This window comes from Prinia subflava, chromosome 13, assembly GCF_021018805.1.
Source record: "Prinia subflava isolate CZ2003 ecotype Zambia chromosome 13, Cam_Psub_1.2, whole genome shotgun sequence".
Taxonomy (NCBI): domain Eukaryota; kingdom Metazoa; phylum Chordata; class Aves; order Passeriformes; family Cisticolidae; genus Prinia; species Prinia subflava.
Window position 1 is genome coordinate 14,612,420 of NC_086259.1, and position 22,891 is coordinate 14,635,310.

The following is a 22,891-nucleotide window of genomic DNA, read 5'->3' on the forward strand; positions in this document are numbered from 1 at the left end:
TACCCCCAGCAAGCACCATCACACACTCCACAGCCAACTCATAAAAATAATTTAAACTTTTAAGAAAATCTCTGTTTTATTGTGTAATGTAGCATTGAAACATTTGACAAATCAATAACTGGGCTGTACAGGCTGCTGTTCTTTCATTTCTTTGGGTTATAGAGCATCTTGTCAGTACATAAACAACAACCTTTGCATTATAAGTTCTTTCCGAGGCATGCTGGTACAACACAAATTTCTCTTATCAAATGCAGCTAAGTCTAACTTCCAAACATCATGCACAAGAAACTCATCTAGTGACAATGTAAACTCAGCAGAAGGGCAGGTCACAAGTCTTGCTTGCTCACGCTCTGCAGTGCTGCAGGTTTGTGTATGATATTTGGAATGTTCCGTGAGTGTGAATAATACCAGTTAAGAGGAGAGGAGGAAAATGGGGGGAAGAAAGAAAAAAAAAAAAAAAAAAAAAAAAAAAAGGAAGAAAAAAGAAAAAGGAAAAAAAAAAAGCCCGGGTGCCTCGGGATGGACAGCTCAGCCGAAGTTGTGCAGTGCTAGCCTGAACATGTCATTGGTGCAAACCCAGGCATCGTTGATGTTCTTTAATAGAAATATCTGGTGGAATCCCATGATAGGATCTTCATCAGCCTGTAGAAAGAGAGGGGGGGGGAAAGGTTCAAAACACTCATTTTTTGAGAAACTTATTCCAAAACTCATGATGAGACAACTTCAAGCTAACATTAACAGTGACATTACATGCTGTAAGACGTGTAGTACTCCGGGAGACACCAATACCACCAGAGGGTCTGTTCTGAGGGGCTCTGCAAACACCCAGAGACATGGAAATCCTGCAATGGCAGCTGAAGCTGGGCGTTTGTGGAAGGTTTGCTGACATGTCCCTCACCACACTGGTGGAACATGCCTGCCTCAGTGTTTAATCACAAATCCCTTGCCCAGGAATCAAGCTTGGGAGAAGGTGGTTCAATTTTTAGCTTCCGAAGTTTGGGTTGATGGCAGAATGGAGTTCTGTAGAGGTTGGTATCAAGACGTTGCCTGGATGATCCAGGCGATCTGGGCTTTGAAAGCCTTGCCAGAGCAGGTCCAGTGGGCAGAAACTGGGACAGTACTTCCCACTTCCACTGGCTGGAAGGGAGCAGAGCATTCCCTACAGCTGTGATAATGTGTTCTAAGCATAGGGAATGGCTCCACTCCTGCCTCTGACAATATGTCTGGTTATTTATAATATTACTACAGAAGTAGAAAATAGTATTAGAGGGAGACTTGTACTCCCACCTAATGTTTATTTACCCATCTTCTCAGAGACATTGTGCAGAAATGAAACCCTCAAAATAACACAGATGATTCCTAAATCAATCAGCTGGAAATCACACAACAGGATTTAATCTGAACAGCACACAGAACAAACTACAAAACAATCTTCTGATGGTGGCTGTATTGTGTTCAATTCAGCATATTTGGAGGAATTTAAGCTTTATTTTTTCAATACATGACTATTCAGCTTCAGAAAAGGAGGAAATTTATAAAAAAAGAGCCTTGAAAAGCAGCAGCCAGAGCCACTCATGAAAGAGGCTGTCAAAGCACTGAATGTTCATTGGCAATGCTCTGCTGCTGTTCACCAAGAACAAGTGAGAAGTCTGAAGGGCAAAGCAGACAAACAAAAAAGAAACTTTACTTTTAAAAAGTAATATTCATGGACTGTGAAACAGGTCAGCTTTGAGGACCAACTTGCAAAGGACATCAGTTGTATTGCAGAATAGGAAGTCTGTCAGAACACTGGTGGCATTAGGGGCATGGAAAGGAAGCATTCAGATCCAAAAATCACTGCAAGGATTTCGCAGTGACAACCGCCTAGGAAGTTAAGTGGTGTACATGAAGTGCAATTTCAGTAAATATATGCTAATTCACAGAGGTAAGCCAAAGTGGACCCTAGAATGGCCCCTCATGAAAGTGATACTGAAATAATGATATTTATTTAACCAGCTGAGGGCTCTAAAGCTGTCAAGGCAAACACAGGGTTAGCAGTTGTTAGGGAAGAACAAAGAACCAAAACCCAGAAGTAAGCAAATGCATAAATAGGCAAAGAACACCCACATATCAAATCCTGCATGCATTTCTTATTAAAAAAGTTAAAAAAATAAAAGCTACAATAAGGTCATAAAAGGACAAGAAAAATGATCCAGCTACGGGACAGTTTCTTACTGAAGAAAGTAAATTGAGTACAACTCTTCAGCTTGCAAAAACATAATGACAATGGGGAGAAGAGGCAAGACAAATTACTATAAAACCACGAAGAACAAAGTCAATGAGGAGACTACTACAGCCAGAAATTAAGGCAACAAGTAAGGCCAGGAATATGAGCAAGTCAGTGTTCAATACATGACTGGATGAGAGAAAAATCCTCAAAGCAAGACAAGTGCCAGCAGTGACTGTCCAGCAGACAAACAGGGCAGCTCTTCCCTCAGTACACGCCTGCTTTGCATGAGCAGAGGCTCCCTAGGAAGGAGCCCAGTGTGAACACAAGCAATTCTGCTGGGTTAGACCAGCTGTCCATTTCGGGCATAGCACATATGACAGCGGTCATGGCAATTATTCCAAAAGAAGTGTTATCCCTACTACAAATGCCCAGAAGAGAGGCTCACGTGTCTGTGCTGTAGAGGTGGCCTGTGCACTGAAGCCTGTGAGTTTGTGCCTTTCCCAGCTTCTCCTGGGTATCCAATGTAACCCATCCCAAGAGAGCCTCACCACTGCTTGGGAGCTGGCAGCTTCTCAGCTCTCAGTTGCCCTCCTTGCTGCAGATCACTGAGGTATCTACTACAAGTTGCGTAAGTACTTTTCACACCAAATTTGAGCTTGTCATTACTGACATGAGTACGCTTTAAAATACACCTCTGGAAAAAAAACCCACACCATAGGCAGACAAGCTTCAGTGTAGGTCTCCTTGATTTCTGATAAGCCTAGGTAGACCCTGATAAGAGCACTGCAGCTCTTGATGCTTTGGCTTAAGGAAAATTTCCTCCTTTCTTAAGAAATTCAGGGCTGCACTCATGAAGAAAGACTAAAAGGGAATTCTCCCAAAAACACTTGCTGTAGTACAGACAGCAAATTCCCACAATGAAGTCGTATATTATTATTTTCTTTATTCCTTTCATAGCATAGAGGAGCAGTATACTTTAAAAACAAGGAAAATCCTAGACTATATTCAAGGTGAAGTATATCCTTTATAGTCTATTCCCAAATTCTGACTATGTAATATTAGCACAAAGGCTCACAGTTCAGTGACTCAAGATGCCCCAGAAAACACAGACCAATATCATGAAAATCTTCCCTTGTGTCCTATCTGTACCTTCCAAGTTATGGTTTCTAACCACTGTCCCTTGTTACACTGTCAGTACCACTGAGAAGAGTTTGGTTTCAGCTTGTTGGAAGTACTCCATTACTTTTCACTGACATTTCAAGCAGATTGCTCTTAGCCACCTCCTCTCCCAGTTCCACAAGCTCCTCATCGCCCACAATCTTGGCAGCTTTTTGACCCGTCAGTTTTTCTACATCCTTTCTGACCTGGAGGCTTAAAAGGAAGTCCTCAGCTCACAGAGCAGTGAGTCATGTTAAGAGTTTGAGATGCAACACTGCTTTGCATTTCAGGTTTAGCTACACAACTTTCCTCCTCTTGCCTGGTCAGGTTTCTTCAGCAGCACCCCCAGCAATTGATTGAACTGAAGGGTTGCAACAACCCTTACCTCAAAGGAAAGGCTAATTACTTGAGACTGCGGGTTCTTTCAGATGTTAAGCCTTATTTAACAGGCTTTAAGCAATGCTTTAAGTGTTCAGCATGCATTACAAAAATATCCAGTGATTTTAATTGCAAATTTCCTTTTCCTTTTAAGACTGGGAAACACCGCATAACAATTAGTTATTCACAATTAATTCTGCATCATCACTTCAGAAATCACACTCTGGGGAGAGCCACACATCTGCCACATGGCTCTGAGAACACACAAGCCACAGCCATGCTTCTCAGCTGAGCTCAAGGGACACAAGGGCGAGAAGAGAGCACTCCTTACTCAACCGGGACAGCGAGGACTGGAAGACAGGTAAGGCAGAGGGTTAAACGTTGTGGAGGGCTAGCCTGAAGACTTCGTTGGTGCACACCCAGGCACCTTGCAAATTTTTCAACAAAAAGGTTTGGTGGAAGCCTAGAACTTGGTCATCATCTGCCTGAGCATGACAGGAGAAATACGTTACTAGGTGAAGCACGCTGAAGATACTGGGTGACATTCTGGATGAACATCAGCAAAGCAGGGTCACACCAAAAGGAATTCACTCCTAAAGGCTTAAACTGATGCTTACTCTTCCTAGTTGAAGCAAGCAAGCAGCACTCAGACAAAGAACAGCAATAAAAAACAACAGGATTAGAACAAATGGATGTATATTTACGATACCTCTACAAAAGGATAACCCCACCCAAACATTAATACCTAGCAGCATCCATTAAAGAGGATCTTTGAAAGCAATTACTGCACTGCTTTAGTCACTGAGTTAGATCCCTGCTAGTGACATTCACCTACTTAGATGCTCTGTTACTCTGCAGCATCCTCTTGAAGCTATTGTGCCTAGGCCCCTCAGTGCAGGTGATTATTCTGCTGCAAAAGGGTTTTGTTGTTGTTGTTTTTAATTCTTATTTATAGTACTTACGGGTATATTAGCATGCTACTGGTGGTCTTGGAAGTGCCCTTCCTTGTGCAAAATTCTCTTACAGTTCTCGAGAGCAACATATGCAGGCTAAGCACCCACACCATTAAGAAGGCAGCTTTAAATAACAGTGAGTATGAGCTCCACGTCTGCCTGTTACAGTGTTCCCTGCTCAACAAGCTACATGTCAGCCACTTGTTAAAATGCATCACCTGCACCCAGTTGTTGTCAGTTACTGTATAGTACACAGAGCAGCACTGAGATGCAGTAAAATAGCTGTCAACATGTGTGAATTGGGAGGAGAAAAAAGCATTCACTACATACGACAGCCAGCTTCATTCATGCCACAGACTGTTCCTGATATCTCATTTGTCCACCTCTATAAATACCACACAGGGCAGAAGCGTGAAGTTTTAAGTTGACTTTGACTTTCTGGACACTTGTGAGAAGCAGTGTTCCCAGGGATTAAGATGTGATTTTTAAAGCTAAGGTTTGAGACACATAAATGTGAAGAGTGGAAAAACATTTCCTCAGCTACTAAATTTCACGAGCAAGTTGGATTTGATCATGACAGTAGGCATACTTTAACCCAGTATGTTCTCTCCAAATACCTGGATGCTCTAACACATGATCCCTAAATTATACTGAGTAATTTCAGCAAGCTGAAATTACTCAGAGGTTAAAAAAAAAATACTCCAAGTCATGATATTTATGGAAAGCTCCCAGACTGCATTTACAATCCCTCCATATTAATGGATTATGATTTGAGGAAACCCAATAGCTTTACAGAACCTTTTAGAACTTGGTATCTTGCCAACACAATCACTGTTGCCAGCTGCAATCTGCTTGATACTCATGGAATAACCTTAAAAACATGACTGCAAAACTCAGTGCAGACGTGACTGACCCAAGACATGGAGTCAGATGGTCTTGATCACGTCACAGAATTTTGTGCACACCCAAGAGGAATGCTGAGGGGATCAGCACATCTGTCCTGTAATTCAGCGCTTTCCATGATCACATGTGGCTGCTTTTCCACAGAGTGTGTGCAGGTGGGACTGAGCAACAGAAAAGCTGGACTCCAACTTGCAGCTAGGAAGCAGGAGCAACTTTAATGAGAGCCAAAGCTGTCTGTTAGGTTTAGCAGTGAATGCATTACACTGGGCACTGCTCTTCTCAGCTGCCCAGCCCAAAACAGAGAACAGCTTAGCAAGCAGATTCAAACATTCAGTCCTATGTCTGCTTAGTAAACAGTACAGTGTCAGTGCAAGTTTGAATGCTTTGATACTAGAGGTGCCATTGAGTCAGCAGGAAAAGGAAATCTAAACAGCTATTTTAAAACTAACTGGGTGCAGGTAACTCTAAAGACTGGATGGCATGGGAGGCCCAACTTCACAGCATGGCTGGACCAAACCAACTCTTCGTAACTTTAACTACTGCTACATAATTTCACATTTTTTAAACTAATACCACCCACGGTGAGCCAAGTTCTGCCTGCAGCTGACTTTACATACAGAGTATTTTTTGCAAATTCCAGGACAATGTCTTTCATTCATAAGCAGCTTCATTAATTTACAAGTATGTGGCCTTGGTATATTGGGTAAGTTTACACAGTTCACTAGTATCACTCACACAGCAATATGGTCATACTAAGCCTGAAAAATAATCTGATGCTTCACAAGAAGCAGCTGTTTCAACAATAAGTGTTTGATCTCAGAGGCAACATTCCCACTGCTGAATCAGTTTTGATTACAGAGGTACTGGACTGCACTAACACCAGGATTTATTCTTGTGTCTGCAACAGTAAAGAAAATATGGACTCACTGAAGGGTGGTCTGTTAAACAAAATGAAGTCTGCTAAATCAGAGCTCAATGCAAATGTTACATCAAGGAGGATGTTAACCTAGATGTGCTTAAATTGTCCAAGAACACTGTGAAAATGCTTTTAAATGCAACAGAAGACACCAAAACCTTACTGCATCAGGGTAAGGGAAATGCTGATGGCTCTAAAACCCACATATTTGTCTGCACAGTAAAATCCACAATAATTTGCTTGGCAGGACATGACTGTCACATTGCAAGTGGTTTGCCTAGAACTAGGAATCTGAAGGAAGGAGCATTTCTTGACAGTCTTGAACAGCAGAGGAACAATATTCCAATGCAAGCTTACCCCTGTTCCTTCCCCACCCATGAGAGCATTTAAATGTATTCAGAAATCAGAATATTTAGAATCCTGCAAAAATCTAAGACATAAGCACTCATTAACCTGTAATGGAAAGAGTTTACCTTAAGCTGTCCCACTACCATACTGAGTATACAGCTATCAGGTGTAGGTTGGTGGTCTTGTGCTGTGATGCTGTGTTGTATTTTTTGGAAAGGGAGGCTCTGCAATGAAAAAAAATAAAAATAAGGAAATGTACAGTAATAGAATTCTTTAACTTACAAAACAAAGATTGAGCAAATCCAACATTATGAAGTGTTAGACTGTTGTGGCAGTACTGCACAGAGAACTGTTGCAAATGAGGGCACTACTCATGCGGGGCAGATTTGAACAGGTGTGTTTCTCAAGCACCAAAAGAGGAAATAATGTCACCATACACAGCAAATGGTACCTTTTCCTACTCTAACTGCAATGCCTGAAAAGCTTCAGATCATCTGTAAGCTCAAGGTTCTTATGATGAAGGAACAAACCTCTGCTCTTAACTGTATTAAAAGACTTTGTCATCCAATACTTGAGGTTTACCAGACAACTCCAAATTTGCTTCTTTGTTAAAGTGGCTATGAATGGAAAGGAAAGTGGATGAAATTGTCAAGACCTGAAATCCATATGTCCATCCTTCCCCTTTTTAATTCCCTTGACATTCAGGTAGCCCATGGAGGTACCTGTGCAAGGAACACACCTGGAGAGACACCAGGCACTGGAGAGTAATTCCTGTCTTTCAACTTAGACCACATGCACATTCCAACATGGACAATGCCAAACAGTGAACATAAAACATCTGGGAGATCTCAGAGTCCTGTCACACAAATGCAATTTTGGGACTGCTCTCCCAAAAGCTGCATTAGTGCTAGGTGCTGTAGTGGCACTTCAGCATGGATGGAGCTCCGGGTGACCATGTGGCAGATATCCAAAGTCCAGGAACTGCACAGGATGGCAGCACATGGACATTCAAACCTCAACTGGGACTTGGATGCCTTTGCTGCATTTCCCTGATTTGGAAATGGGTTGAAACAGATCCAAATGCATAACTGCAACATTCCCTCTAGTGAAAGGAGCCTCAAAGACTTCCAAGAAGGCCTAGGTAGAGACACAAGTCCTGCTGTAATGGATATGAAGTTACAGTCTCGGCTTTACAAGCCTAAAGCTCTAGGAAGAATTGCAGGAAGCTAAATCCTTGGATAACAGAGAACACAGAAACTATGGAAGGATCAGGACCTGAGGAAGCAAATGAAGTATAGGGAGCTGCCCTCTAATTAGAGGGACACTATTCAAGAGCATCCTTTAGTAAAGCCTGAGGTGTTTCCTCTTGGCTGGGAGTTCAATCCCAACCAATTCAGGAGTGCAAAGTGATCCGACTGCTCTGTAGTATGGAATAGACACTTAGTAACGACACAAATCCAGAGCCATCTTTTCTGTATGACCAGCAGACTGTTCTCCAGAGTCACCATCCTGAACTCGAATGTGCAAAATGCCCACACAGCCTGCACCAGCATGGACTGGGAGTTCCTTAGATAAAAGGGTACTCCAAAGCCTAGTCCCACCTCAGCACAAGAGCTTCCTATTGAACAAGCCCTGCAAAGATTCTCTTGAAAAGGCAGAGGGATGAAGGGGAATGAATGCAATTGTGTCCAGGGAAGAAGGAAAGGCTTTGGAAAGGCTCTGCAAAACAGTGACAAGGAACCAAAGACAAGGCTGGGTAAGACAGTGGTTGTTTCAAGTATCTGATTCCGCAGGACAAGAGGAAATGGCTTCAAGCTGCATCAGAGGAGGTTCAGGTTGGACATCAGGAAGAATTTGTTGACTGAAAAGGCTGAGCATTGGAATGGCCTGCCCAGGGAAGCAGTGGAGTCAGCATCCCTGGAAGTGTTCAAGAAACAACTGGACAGGGCATTTAGTGCTATGGCTTAGTTAACAAGGTGGTGTTCAGTCAAAGGTTGGACTCCATCTTGGACATCTTTTCCAACCTTAAAGATTTTGTAATTGTCCTCTTCAGAGGAAAGGACCCCACATAGGTGGCCAGCCTAGTGAGCTACTCATGTGATGCCCTGGGAGAAATCCCACTAGAAAGAATAGGAGTGTAGGTGACAGGAAAATCACTGATTTTTAGGACAGGCAGAGGCTACCTCAAAAGGATAGCTGCTTATAGACATCCATCTGTACTGGAGCAAAGGATTTTGTGGTATGAAAAGTACAATCAAAGTGTCTAAAAAGCATGGAGCCACAAGACAAGCAAGGTTTTACCATCCTCTGACATTACAAATTGACTGGTGTTTCGCTATGAAAACCATGGAATCTCCTCGAAGTCAGGTAAGAGAAATTAGGCAAGAATAAAGTTGAGTAGCATAAACTCCCTGCTGGCAGCAAGAATACCTGTCTCAGCTTCCTCCTTGGTCCAGCATGTTCACAGAACTACGTAATTATTATCTCAAATGCTCAGTGTAAATCAAGCTGCCCCTAATTAGCACAGGCACTCTATGTGAAACAAGTCCAGCACCAATGAGGACAGAAGGAACAAGTGTCAGCTCCCACGCTGTAACAAGGTACAGATGTGCCAGGCCTGCAGAGCAATGCCCATACAACCTTGCCCTACTGTATTAACAGATTGAAAAGCTGCCATACCACTGCTGTTACACAGCAAAGAATTTGATCTAAAAGAAAATGCCACCTTTTTGTGCTTACATCAGTTCACCAGCCAGGGACTGAAGGACACAAGACCACAGAAGTGCATAAGAACTTCAGTGTCAAACTTTCAGGGATGTGCTCAACTGACTAAGCAGCTCCAGAAGCAGAGTAGGTGAGCAATGAAGCTGACACAGCAAAGGGAGCCCAGGCAGCTCAGTGCTGACAGAGGAATGCTGAACGACATTAGAGGCACTGTAAGCTGATACAGCCCTTAATGAGCCACGGCGGTGGAAGGGCACAGATTAACTTCAGTGCATTTCCTCCTTACTTTAAGCAGAGGATACAAGACAGAAAAGAATTCCCTAAAGCAGAGTAGTGTGTCTTCACTCACCAATTACGACTGCAGCAGGCACATAAATCCAGAAAGTCCACCTTGCACCAGAGATAGGGAAGGTAAAGATGAGCTGTGTCACAGTGGGAAAGGGGCTGGATCTGCACTGGGCTGAATCCAAGGCAGCAATCAGACACTGTGGCCAAGCAAATGCTTGGCTGGTTGGGTATCTAAGTGGCTGCAAGCCCAAAAGTCTGAAGAACACTGAGTACACAAACAAGCAACCCTGGAGCCTGGGTATCTCCTCACCTACAAGCAAGCAGTTGCTGCTGTTTCTGAGATGTGCAGCCTTCTCAAAGGCAACACAGGTACCTAAAGCACAGACCCGAGGGCAAACCTCAGTCTTTACAGTTAAGATGCCTTAGGCAAAAGAAGCAATTCCAAAACACAGGAGCAGTAGCTATGCAATAAGCCAAGTGTCAAGTTACAATTATTTTTCTTCTCAATGTGTAATAAAAATGTCTGAAATACCATACTCAGAGCAGACTGTCTGGTGACCTAAAAAGCATGTCCTCTGCATATCTTGCAAGAGAAACAAACTTCCTGGTCTCCTGACAGCTTTCAAATACCCCCAGTTTTATAACAGAAGCATGGATTTACCGAAGAAGATAAAAATTCTTTTAGTTTAACTAAATGAATATGGAATTCCAGTGTCCTCTCACTTGCTGAAGAGGAAACACATGTTTAAAAGTCCTGAACCATACCTGCTCATATCTGAACTGCTGACAAATCTGCATTGAGGATAAGTCAGCTTCTCCACTACAGAACTTATTTGCAGTTTACGTATCAGAAAACAAGTTGTTCCTTGCTGTAATGTGTCTAGCCTTTATCACAGACAGATCCAAGTAACAGGTTTGCTATTGCTTCTTCCTTGGCATGCCTTAAAAGAGCAAAGGCACCTTTCACTCCTCTAGATCAGAGGCAGCTTATGCATTAGACCTTTTAAAAAAAATAAATCAATAATGTCAAATACAATTGCAGTCACAAAATAACCTTGCAAACTACGGAATCAATTAACATTTCACCATTAGAGCCATCAGTGGAATGATCCACTACACAGCAGTAATTCATAACATTTCTTAAAGGTCTAAGGTGAAAGCACAAGTTCAAGATTTTTTTGAACTGCTTAAGTCTAACTCAAATTTTCAGAAGCAATGATAGTCAAGTCTTCTTAACTGTTTCCCCAAACATTCAGTAAGGATTGCAGACTTACAGTGAGTTTTTCAACAATGGCTGCTTTGCCCTGGAACTGCTGTCCTTCCCACGTAAGGCATGATGCATCAATCTGGGGGGAAAAGTGTCATCAACTTAGGTAACCCTTAAGCAATCCTTGTTAATTTAGGATAAACCCTCAGAATCCAGCTATCTGAAAACTACCTCAAAGGAACATAGAAAGAAACCAGCAAAATCAGTTGAAGTTTGGAACAATCAACTAAAAATTAAGTAGACTACATTTCATTATCGTAAGTCTACCAGCAAAAAGATTTCCTGCCTTTGGATAAAAGTCAGCTTTCAGAAGAAAATCTAAGGGATAAAAAAAAAAAATTCTATGGACAGAAAGTCAAGCATGTGGAAAGAGAAAAATACATGAAGAAAATTGACAACATGGGTTACACCTCCAGGGTAGTGCTCCAACTCATCTAACTCAAGCAATTCAAAAGTGACTGGCCAGATCCCTGCCTGGAATAGGTGACAAGTCTTAACTGACTTGGAGTACACCACTAAAGACAAACCTTGAATCTTGTGGTGGAAGTGATATAGGAACACAAACCATATCTAAGTGCTCCCTGCTGCATTCCTGCATGCTATAAAATTTGTTTGCTTCCCCAGGGTCTCATCATTAAAAGCCCATTTCTATAGAATCTCCCCAAATTTAGACAGATTGTGACCTTGGTGCATTTCACCCACACAAAACAAGGTCCCATTCTGCACAGTCCTGGAACTCCACAAAACAACACACATCAGTGACCTGCATAATAGTTCTCCCAATTACATGTGCACAGGACTCCTCATTGAATGATGGAAGGCAGAAAGACCCAAGGGTGAAAAAAGCCAGGAGTTCACTGTGTGGAAGGCCCTATCTCCAGGAATTTAAATTAGTTTGTACTTACCACCATTTTGAGGACTGAATGTATTTTGGTAATAAAATACAAACTACTAAGAGCCTCCATATTTAGAGCTGTGATTAGAACACAAACTGCTTGGTTTTCTTCCTCTCTAGGCTCTGTACACAGCTTCTTGGGCAAAGTAAACCAACAACCTGGCAGGTAGCAAGTGCACAACAATCTCAAGAGCAAATGGTATCAGTGCTGCTGGATACTGTGAGGTATAAGAAGGGGTGTCAGAGGGTGTTAATCCATTTCAATCCTCAAGAGCCTGCTGAAACTTCACACAGCTCATGCAGCGGATGAAAAACCAGCCAGAAAAACAGGCTATGCTGCTAGGAGACATGTCAGTCTTGAATGCCTTGCTGCAACTCCTCAGCCACCCAGCAGCATTCCTCACCATCAGCAATCAACTCCACACACAGAGCACTTTGCAAGCTCTGGAGGAATCTTCCCCAAAACTAAAAGCTGATGTTCCTTGGGTTTGTTAGTTACAGTTTTTAATTCTGGCATCCAAGTCTACTTCAAATAAGAAGCAAAGATAAAAACCCAATGTTTGAGGAAATTTAAACTAAGTTTACATTCATTTAACATGTTATATACATGTTTAAATTGGATTTAAAATTGTAAACTTATTTTAATGTTCAGAGGATTAATATAGCATGAGGTTCCTGAAACACCTGCAAGAATTGCTAAACACAAGGTAGGACCTAAATTATGTCCCACTTCAAGAGGGATCCAAGCAATTCCATGCCTGTAAATTAATGGCAAACTAAGATTAGAATGTTTGCTTTTACAGAGCACTTCATCACACGATTATCATCAAACCCCTCCAAAACAAATCACTGCCTACAGCTAAACAGGGCTTTTGTGAGTCTGACTGCCTATAAGGCAAACAAAGCTCAAAACACAAGTGAAACATAAAAGAAATGCAATAAATAAAAGTGAGTGTGATTGCACTGACTGACATTCCAGAGTCAGGATAAGGCCCACTATCTCACCCTGTGTATTCTCACACATCAGATAACAGGATGGAGCCCCAGCTCCCCTCTTTCTGTGGATACTTACGTATATTGCTCCTAACTGAGTCCTGTCTGCATCAAAAAGCTGGTAGTAATGTTGTACAAAGCTGGATCCAATCTGCTCCCAGATAGGCTTGTCTCCCATTCTGAATCCTCAACCAGAGCCAGTGACTGTAAAACAAACAAACAAAATCATCAGAAAGATCACAGGAATAAGTGTAACACTTGTCTTGAGTATTAGCATCGTGAAACACAGATCCTCTCAACTGGCCTGAATTTTTCTTTGGGATAAGTAGGACAAACTCACCTCCGTACCCCAGACTTGTAAATAAAAGTCTTGGATATTGAATGGTTTAATTTCTAATTATAGATTCAGTTTGTACTATTTCAGTGTGAGGTCACATCTCATGTACAAAAGTGAAGAACCAGAACAAAACCCAGTGTTACCACCTTGCCTTCACATATTTTGGAGTTACACCATCTGAACGAGCTGCGTGCTCGCTGTTTCAACTTGATCTCATTTGCTGTAACAACTGACCTCTTCACATGGATTGTCTGCAAGTGGCTTACACCAACTGATTTATGTATTTAGCTCCTCAGGTATTTCACCATCCACAGGCCATTCTAAGAGTGTCCTGTCAATGGCACATAACAAGAATTAATTCACTAGCTCGTTGTTTAACACAAGCTTACTGCCCATCCTCTTCTATCCTGTCAATGAGGCTGAAGTAGACTCGATGTTTATCTTTGAACCAGTAATAACTTCAAGATACAAATCTTGATTGTTCATAGTGGTGAGAATGTGCAGTTCCCAGTGAAGATGCTGAACACATCCCACACTTCTGAACGCAAATCCCTCTGTTCCAGAGACTAGACAGGCCGAAGCTGATGGCTTTAGCTCAACATTACATTTTTCAGGAAAGCAAATTAATTTTTATTTATGCTGATGTCTCTGAAAGTCTGAAGAATTGTGCTAAAATTCAAAACACAAAAATGCTGCACTCAAACCCCATTACGTTGTATTTTAAGACCTGAATTCACTTCAAGCAAACTATACTTGCTTAACTAGATCTGTCAGCCACTAGTCCCTCCTTGCAATCCCTGTCCAGGAACCTTGGAGTTACAGGTTTAAATTGCCCTTCAAGCCTGGAAAGGTATGAAATTCCATTTTAGGACACAGGACATAATAGTTATTTTGGCTTCTTTTAGCTATCAGTAACTCACATACCTGTATAAGATTTGACAAATTCCTTAAAGAAGCAAAACACATTCCCAAGAGCTCCACAGAGAGCACTCCCAGGCCCAGCTTTCTGGGCACAGTTGGACAAGAAAGCTCTTTTCATATTTTAGGCCTTTGGCTGTCTGAGCTTTACTCATACAAATGGAAACTGAAATGTGTTCAGAGTCTAGGTTGGAAGTTTTAAGGTCATACAAATTTGGCCAGACTTACAGAACAGCAGGTAACATCTGTGTTTTCAGGGTGGTAAATTTGACTACCAAGAACAACTGCTATCACAGCTTTGAACATCCTTATTTCACAATCAGACACCTAGGCAGTAAAGTCAGCGTCAAACTCACCAAGACTGCACATTAACATAAAAATTTGAAAATGCAGTCTTGTTGCCACCCCACTATTGTTTCAACTGCTCCAAAGGGATCAATCATCTGGTGTTAGTCACCATCATGAGCACTCCCCTGATACTTGCATTACATACCTCAGTCTGGAGGAGTTTACCCAGTGTGGTCACTCCTCTGGGCAAACACATTGCACATTAAAAAAAACACCCAAGTACAACACATTAAAAAAAAAACCCAAATCCAACCCCACACCCACCTCTCAAACAACTTAAACCTAGTCCTTTATAAGTTAAAAGGTTGTATTGATTGCACATCCATAATTGCTGCATACCAGCCTAATCTGGAGTTGATCTAGAAATCAAATAACTTCAGCATGTATGAGGGGATTTTATGTTGAAGAAAAACCACCCCAAACCATGGCACCAACTCCCTGGAAACTCCACTGAGTGATGCCCACCCTGCTGAGAGGCAGGACTCGTGTCATATTTGGAAACCAGAAGTAGTAGGACTTAAGTTTGATGCCTGCAGTTTCCACTCCAGACCTGTGGGTTCCTACAAGTCTGTAGTTTGGGATAGCTGCAATGGAGCCAACAATCAGCACAGGTGAAAATCACATTGATTCACTTTTTATGGATCATCATAGCTTCAACTTCCAACACATGAAGTTACATCACTATCAGGGATTCCTACACATTTAAGGGCATATCTAGTTGACAGTATTGATGCTCAGCAGTCACACATCTAACTCTGAACAGAAGTCAAGGACAACAGAATAACCACCAGCTTATTCTTCTGAAGCTAAAGCAAGTTAGCAATTGCCATATTCAACTTCCCCACACACAAGATGTGCATTCACCCTTAACAGCTCCCTGTACCATCATAAAAATGCAAGATCAAGCCAGCACTGCACCTCATTTAGTCCCTCAAGGCACAACAGCCTCACTCAAGCACCAGATGCCTTCTGTTCAATCCTGAAACTGTGAGAAAGCCTTAGAGACTGCAGGGAATGAAGGAATTCTTATTTTAAATATGGAAAGTAGAATTATGGTTTCTAGATCTACAAATTAGTACATTAGCTGGCTATCTCCTAAAAAAAGTATTTGTATTTTGATCAGTAAAATACTATTAAATAAATAAAATAAAGAACAGCATAAATTTTACCACTTATAAGGTTTTGTCAGAAATGAGAACAAGATTTAAAAAAAAGTGTTGAAATTAATGACCCTTGACTATTTTTTTTTTCATTTGTTACAACCTTACTTTCTTTCCTGTGCCATTCATATATGGTTTTGCTGAACACTCATTCTTCCTGGAAAGGTTTATTTTCCTTTTCTGATTTGTCACCTTTTCCTCCATGCTGTCTTGTACTTTCTGCCTGTCATTACAGATGTAAGAAGCTTAGAGATGTACCTAAAGAAAGAACAAGATGGGAATGATCTGTGTCATCAAGCCCAGTCCTTTTCAGCGAGACACAACTCATGTAAGACTGTATTGACACACTTATCAGTACAGTATTTTAATGAGATAAATATAAAAGGCTTTAAGATCTATTGCAAACCTATGAGGAAAACACAGGTTCTGATGTTGTCAAACACTAGGGCAACACAGAGGTGCTTCAGAGCCATCGAGCCAAATCCATCAGTGCTTTACTCAGATCTGTCCATGGTTACACAAACAATAATAGTCACTTAATATAATGCCACATAAAAGAAGTTTCAATAAACTAGAAAGCTTCTAAGATGTGGCACACCTGTCCTTTCAAAGGCAGCTGCTGCCAGTTACTATTGTGTAAATGCATGACTGGATACTCCACCTTAGTTCCCCACGGAAAAAGAGATAATTTCCTTAAACTAATTAATTTCCTTGCCTTCATCACTTCAAACCTACCTCCTCACATCCACTTAAGAACATCACAATCCATTTGATTACAGCTTCTTCACAAAAACGCAGTGGTAAGACTGAGCTACCAGCACATAGTGTAATACTTGATTCACATTATTCACTCTATTTCTTGGAATCTGCTCATACTAGAGAATTTATCCCCACCCCAAATACCACCCAACAGTCAGTGCTAAAGCAGAAACCCAATATAGTGCACAAAAACTACAGCTTCATCAGGTATATACTGACACTGCTGAACTGCAGTGCTTTTGCAGGAGCCTTTTGCAGTGACATCAAAGTAAAATTCTCCAATACTTTTGCCAGGCCACACACTGAAATATCAAGAGTAAATTCCATTCCTCTGCACATCTCTCATCCCAGTCCCTACACATCTCATCCTGCAAGGTACCAGGGCATCCCCAGTGATTGCTTTGCACCCATCTGCTTTGGCACATGGCAGACTGCACCAGGAGCAGGACAAGCTGCAGGACTCAGCAGCAGCAGCAAAGAGAATGCTGCACCCATTAGACAGCGAAGACTTACAAGAGAACAGAGTTTCCACATGAGCCATGAGTGACCTTGAGTAAAACTAGGGTTACACCGCCTCAGGCAGACTTGTTTATCCACAAAATCCAAAAATACAGAATCTTTTCCACTGCTTGTCCCAGCTTTGGTGTCTGTCTGCACTCACCCCTCTTCCAGCCCTCCTGCCTTAGCTCTGGCTGTGAGATTAGCACAAGCACACAACATTGCCCATAACTCCTAAGGTGAACTCATACCTCAACAGACTCATTTCTGCCACGGGTCTCGATGAAACCTCCTCCTACTGCTTCCTTCACAGGCTACAAACCACAGGATTCTCTCTCAGTTTGCTGCAGCACAGAGTCCATCTTTCTGCGCATGCGGCACCATCAGAGCTACTCAGAGGGGTAGCTTGAAGAAAAGTAACTTTTTTACTTGGAAAAAAAGACTAATGAAGAGATTGCCTTCTCTGAAACTCAGCACAGCAGTGACATTTGGAGCAGGTGAGGTACTGTCACAGCTCTGCAGTATGGAGAAAGAACAAAAAGTTGCTCCAGCCAGCAGTTGTGCTTTACCACATTATCAGACCTGGGCACATGTAAGCTTGCTGCCATCAATTAAAAAAATTAAGTCATTCTGAACTGGAGCAAGGTGGGCCTGTGATTCTAAAAGAATGCTACATTTTCTGAAAAAGTCAACAAAAACTAGCATGAGCAGTAGTAAAGGATAAATTGCTAAAGAAAAACAGAGGTGGTCTGCCAGGGATTCTCACATTTAAAAAGCAAGCTGTATTCAAAGAATCAATGAACAACCACCACAGGCAGAGAATGTCTGTTATGTCTTTCTGGTCTGCAAAACACTAAGAAAAAACCCATTGAATTTAAAGAGGAAAAATCTCAAACCAATACATTCTAATGCTAGAGGAGAAAATTGTATTCTATTATCCAGTTATGACTATATTTATTCCACAAGTAATCTCAGCATAAATAAATCACACTCCCAGGATAGTAAAGCCAGCCCAACACACCACCAAAGTTAAACTCTCTTAAGATTGAATTCAAGCTTGTTTTCTGGAAGATTTGAGAATCAGTGCAACAAAATAGCACAAACACTGCCCTTAAATCTGTGCTGCTGGTCCAGTGACACATGTGAATCCACAGCAGACATGGTTGGACCATGAGTTGCTGCACCCTTCACTATTGATTAACAGGAGAAAATAAAGACAATGAAAGCACTCTCAGCTTTTTCAGTTCCTGATACTCTTGCAATTTCTACCACGCAGGTATTTTAGATCACTCAGATTAAAGAGTCAGCAGTCTTTAGGCTGGTGAGTAAAGTAAAGCAGCAGACAGTTTTAGACTATTTTTCCTTCAATTGCTTTTCTTTTGCCACTAAAACTTGCAAAGACAGGAGTGTCTCCAGCGTGCACTTTCTAGGAACACAATGAAACCAGCATCACAGGACCAGTTCATCTTCTTTCAAACAGGTCAGCTATTCAACTCCAACAACCACTTGATAACAGATCATCCTCCTCTAGCAAAGGATACACTCCCAACAGAGAAACCATGCAAATTATCACAGAATAATGCACGTTTGCAAGGGGCCCCCTCCAGCTCAAAGGAGAACAAACCTGTTCCACCGCCTGACTGCCCTCACACAGAGGGCAGCTGTCCCGTGTCCTACCCGAATCCCATCTGTTCCAGTTCTGCCCCTCGTGTCCTGCCCTGCCATGAGGCACCCTCAGAAAATCGTGGCTCCCTTCTCCTGATAGAGAATGGCCTGACAGAGACTGGAGGCTGTGATTAAGCCCTGCTCAAGCCTTTCCTAGAGTAAGCAAGCCCAGGCCAGGCAGAATGCACAGTAACACAGGGATGCAGAAACACTGGAACACACTGAGGCCTCACCAGCCATTTATCTTCATCACACTGCATCTCTGTCTGGTAAATGCCAATTCAGCAGTCAATCTTTCTCCATTTGAAAACCTATAAAATTTCCAGTTGAGGAATAAATTTATGCATTCAGAGACTGAAGGAAAGAAGTGTTTCTCTGATGTATTTTCACAATTATCTCCACAGCAGCTGACTGATCCACAGAGGAGAACCCTCTGTGAACTACAGCTCAAGGCCAGTCAGAAACCATTGACTTCAGAAATCTCCACCAAGCAATTGCCATGGACTGCTCTGTGCAAGAAATTACATTATCCAAAATATGCTTTTAGAGTAAAAAATAATTAAGTCTAGATACGTGAACAGTGAAAGGATGGAAAGGGAGAAAGAGGAAGATGACAAGGTCCAGACAATTTCCTTCTGGGACATACATTTACTTTCCCCTTCTTAGTCTTTTTATTCCTCTACTCCAACTTCATTATAACAAATTAATGAGGGAATTATGCCAACCTGAAGTACATATTTTTTTGTTAGAAATGTCAGCAAGTGTAAGGCCACACAAAGCACCTGAGGAAGACTCTGGGAAAACCTTCCCTGTGCCTGCAGCTTGATGCTCATTCCAGCTGCAACCTGACAACCCAAGAGAGCCACACAGAGCCAGGCAGGATGATTTTCAAATATACAGACATCTCTTACACATAACTGCAGAGGAGGACATAATGTTTTGTTGTTAAGCAAAAACCACAATGCTACACAACGGGCTTTTTTTCCAGAGTATTCTTCATGCAAGCCAAAAATTGAATTCAAATTTGCAAGGCTGAAGCCACATTTCCTTTCCCCAAACTGAATGCAGGACTGCTCAGTTTGAAAAAACAGTGGAGGCAGGGAGGAACTGGAGGGGAGAACTGCTACACCTTGTTTTTCTTTACCTTATAGACACAGTAACAAAGCATTTAATGGCCAAACTTGCCACAATATCGATGAGTTTCAAAACAAACTGAAAGAATTATACTTGCAATGTTACCAGCTATCAGTACATATTGCAATTCCTAAACTCACCATACTCTACACTTTCACTAACTAAAGGATCCTCTTGTTAACAGGGACAAAAGAAATACCAGCAGAGAGAACTGCAGAAAGTTATTACCATTTGCATTTTTCTAAATACCTGAACAAACACAGATGTTAAGCAAATATATTTCAAACCATCTAACAAATAATTTGTAACCTTTTAAACAACTAATAATTAGGGGCCTGCTGGAAAATAGCCCAAAAGTGAGCCAAAATATCACCTCACTTTAAATGAGATCAGGCATTTCACTATATACAGTAATTTTGCTACTTCTAGATGAAGATCTATGAAATGCCTTTTTTTTGTTGCTGCTAAAAGAAACCTTAAAGTCACTACACACAAATCACTGCTGGAACACAACTTCTCAAGAAGGTAAAAGAGTATTAACTTAAGATGGCAGCTGATTAAGGGACCAGAATTCACTTTCAAGTAACGTTTCTGTAACCAATTCCTACTCGAGCATTTACCTGGGCTTTTTTTGCGTTTGTTTTTTGGTTTTTGTTTTTTTTTTTTTGCAGTTCAACTGCAATACAGTACATCTATCTCTAAGATATGCTTACATTGGAAATTATGGACTTCAAATGAGCTGAATTATTATTTCAGCCTGAGAGGAAGTTCAATATGAATTGCAAGAACAGACTTTTGGGGTTTAAATATCTTCAGAAGGCTATCTCATATTAACTGAATGTAACACACGCTCCTTGCTATTGCACACCTTTGCAGGTTTTGATTGTTTTCAAAGCTGAAAAGTGACAACAGCCAGAGAAGGGAAGAAAAAATTCTCTCTTGCAGATTATACTGGAATAACTCAAAATAAAAAACTACATGGCTGCAGCAGATCACTGAGCACATGCACTTGGCTAGTTTCACTCCAAGAAAGCATAAACCTTTCACGTTCAATGGGACAAAGTGCTTCAACCATGTCAGGTAACTTCAGTCCTCTCACAAGCTTCTGGCAAGACAGAAAACAGCAATCACATTAAAACCGAGTACACCTTCTGCCCTGCACAAACCATCTCCTCGCAGCTCCCGGCTCACCCTCTTTTCTCTCCTCCCTGCCATACCGAGCGGTGGCAAAGCAAGACAGAAGCATCCACGGGCACCAGGCCGAGAAGCCTCGGTGCCTCTGAGGGTCGCGCTGGCAGCGCCGGGGCCCGCCGGGGTGGCTGGCGGGGACAGCACGCCCGGAGAGTGTCGGGGGCTGCCGGCGGGGCGAGGCGAGACACGGCCCACACCTCCCCGTTACCCCCCGGCCCCGCCGGAGCGATCTGCCCCCCCGAACCTGCCGAGGCCCCTCGCGGCCCGCGGGAGAGCTGGGTCGGGGCCGCCCACCCCCCTCAGCCCACCCACACGCGGGGCCCGCCACTCCCGGGCACAGCCGGCGATGGCTCGGCTCCCGCCGCCGCCGCCCCTCCGGGACCGCGCTGCCGGCGCCTCAAAGACGGGGAAGGTCAGGGCGGCTGTGGTCGGCGGCTCCCGCCCAGCCTGGCCCGCGGCAGCCGGCAGCGCCCCGCGGCGGGGATGGGGCTGGGCCACGGGGCCGCGGCGGGCGAGCGCGGGGTGTGGCGGTACCGTGTGCCGGCCCGCGGGCGGTGCCGGTCCCAGTCCCGCTGCCACTCCCGGTCGCGCCCCCCTCACTCACCCGCGGCTCCCACTATGGCGGCGGCAGCGGCCCCGTGCGCGGCGCGAGCCCCCTCAGCCTCCCTCGCCCGCGCTCCCGCCCCGCTCCGCCCGGCCCGGCGGCATGCCGGGACAGCGAGTCACACCGGCCGCCGGACGCGCACTGGGGGGAGCGAGCAGAACTACAACTCCCGACAAGCCGCGCGGCGCACCCCGCGGTGGCTCATTTGAATGAGGGAAGGGGCCCGCGCGCCGCTGGCCCCGCGGCGGCGCCCCGGAGCATTGTGGGATAGTGGGGGAGCGGAGTCAGGGCGCGGTGCGTCTGGGGAGTAACGGGGACAGGGTTGTCCCCCTCTGGGATAGGGTTGTACCTTTGGGGACAGGGTTGTCCCCCTCTGGGATATGATTGTCCCCCTCTGGGATAGGGTTGTACCTTTTGGGACAGGGTTGTCCCCCTCTAGGACGGGGTTGTTCCACTTTGTGACGGGGTTGCGCCGCTCTGGAACAGGGTTGTACCCTCTGGTTGTACCCTGTTCCTGACTATCGAAAGCCTTCCACTGGAAGCGGGCTGTGATATCACTCTGGTTGTGGATGGCCACGGTTGCGAGGTTTGGCAGTGTGGTGAAGGTCTTCCCAAATGTCACACTATCCTGTTCAGCCTGATGTGGACATCCACAGCTCTTCCCTGAAGGCTTGTGTGGGTGTCTTCACCTGGGACAAAGGAAAGGGGAGTCTTTGCTCAGCTCACTGGCTGATGGAAGCATAAGGAACAGAGCAAACCACAGGTAACAGAAGAAAGTGTCACAGCTTTTAGCTGAATGAGCAGTTCCATGGATCAGTGCATTCATCACAACCTGAGAGCTGCATGTGCCCAGCACGAGGATGTCCTGGACAACCTGCCAGCATTTCACCTTCTAGAACAGATCCCTCCCAAAAGCTCTCTCATTTCCAGAGCTTTCAAACCTTCATTATTCCCAGCCAAGTAACTTCTGGGATTTATCTGGGCTCAGATGTCAGTACCAAGCTCACCATTTCGGTTGGAGGTGAATGTTTCCCAGGAAACATGGGACAACAAATATCAGACATGCTCTGTAGAAATGGCATTTATATGGAGCTCTACGATGATCAAAATTACAAACCACTACAAAATGAACACCATGAAACCTATTGTCATCTCCCTCTTTAAACCCATGGCCACATTAGTCCTTCTGCTTAGAAAAGGCTCTGCTCTGAGGGAAGCAGAGTGCCCTGTGCAGTGCCCAGTGCT

At 43.4% G+C, this 22,891-nt stretch overlaps 1 protein-coding gene across 1 annotated transcript; it reads right to left on the bottom strand.

Annotated features, from left to right (window-relative positions):
• Positions 1-50: 50 nt before the first annotated feature.
• Positions 51-21,797, bottom strand: NUTF2 (nuclear transport factor 2). The gene is made up of 5 exons (XM_063411145.1): positions 21,647-21,797; positions 13,112-13,236; positions 11,152-11,223; positions 6,991-7,089; positions 51-642 (listed from the first exon to the last, which is right to left on the bottom strand). The coding sequence occupies exons 2-5, from the start codon at positions 13,208-13,210 to the stop codon at positions 529-531; spliced, it is 384 nt and encodes a 127-aa protein (XP_063267215.1). The 5' UTR covers positions 13,211-13,236; positions 21,647-21,797; the 3' UTR covers positions 51-528.
• Positions 21,798-22,891: the final 1,094 nt, after the last annotated feature.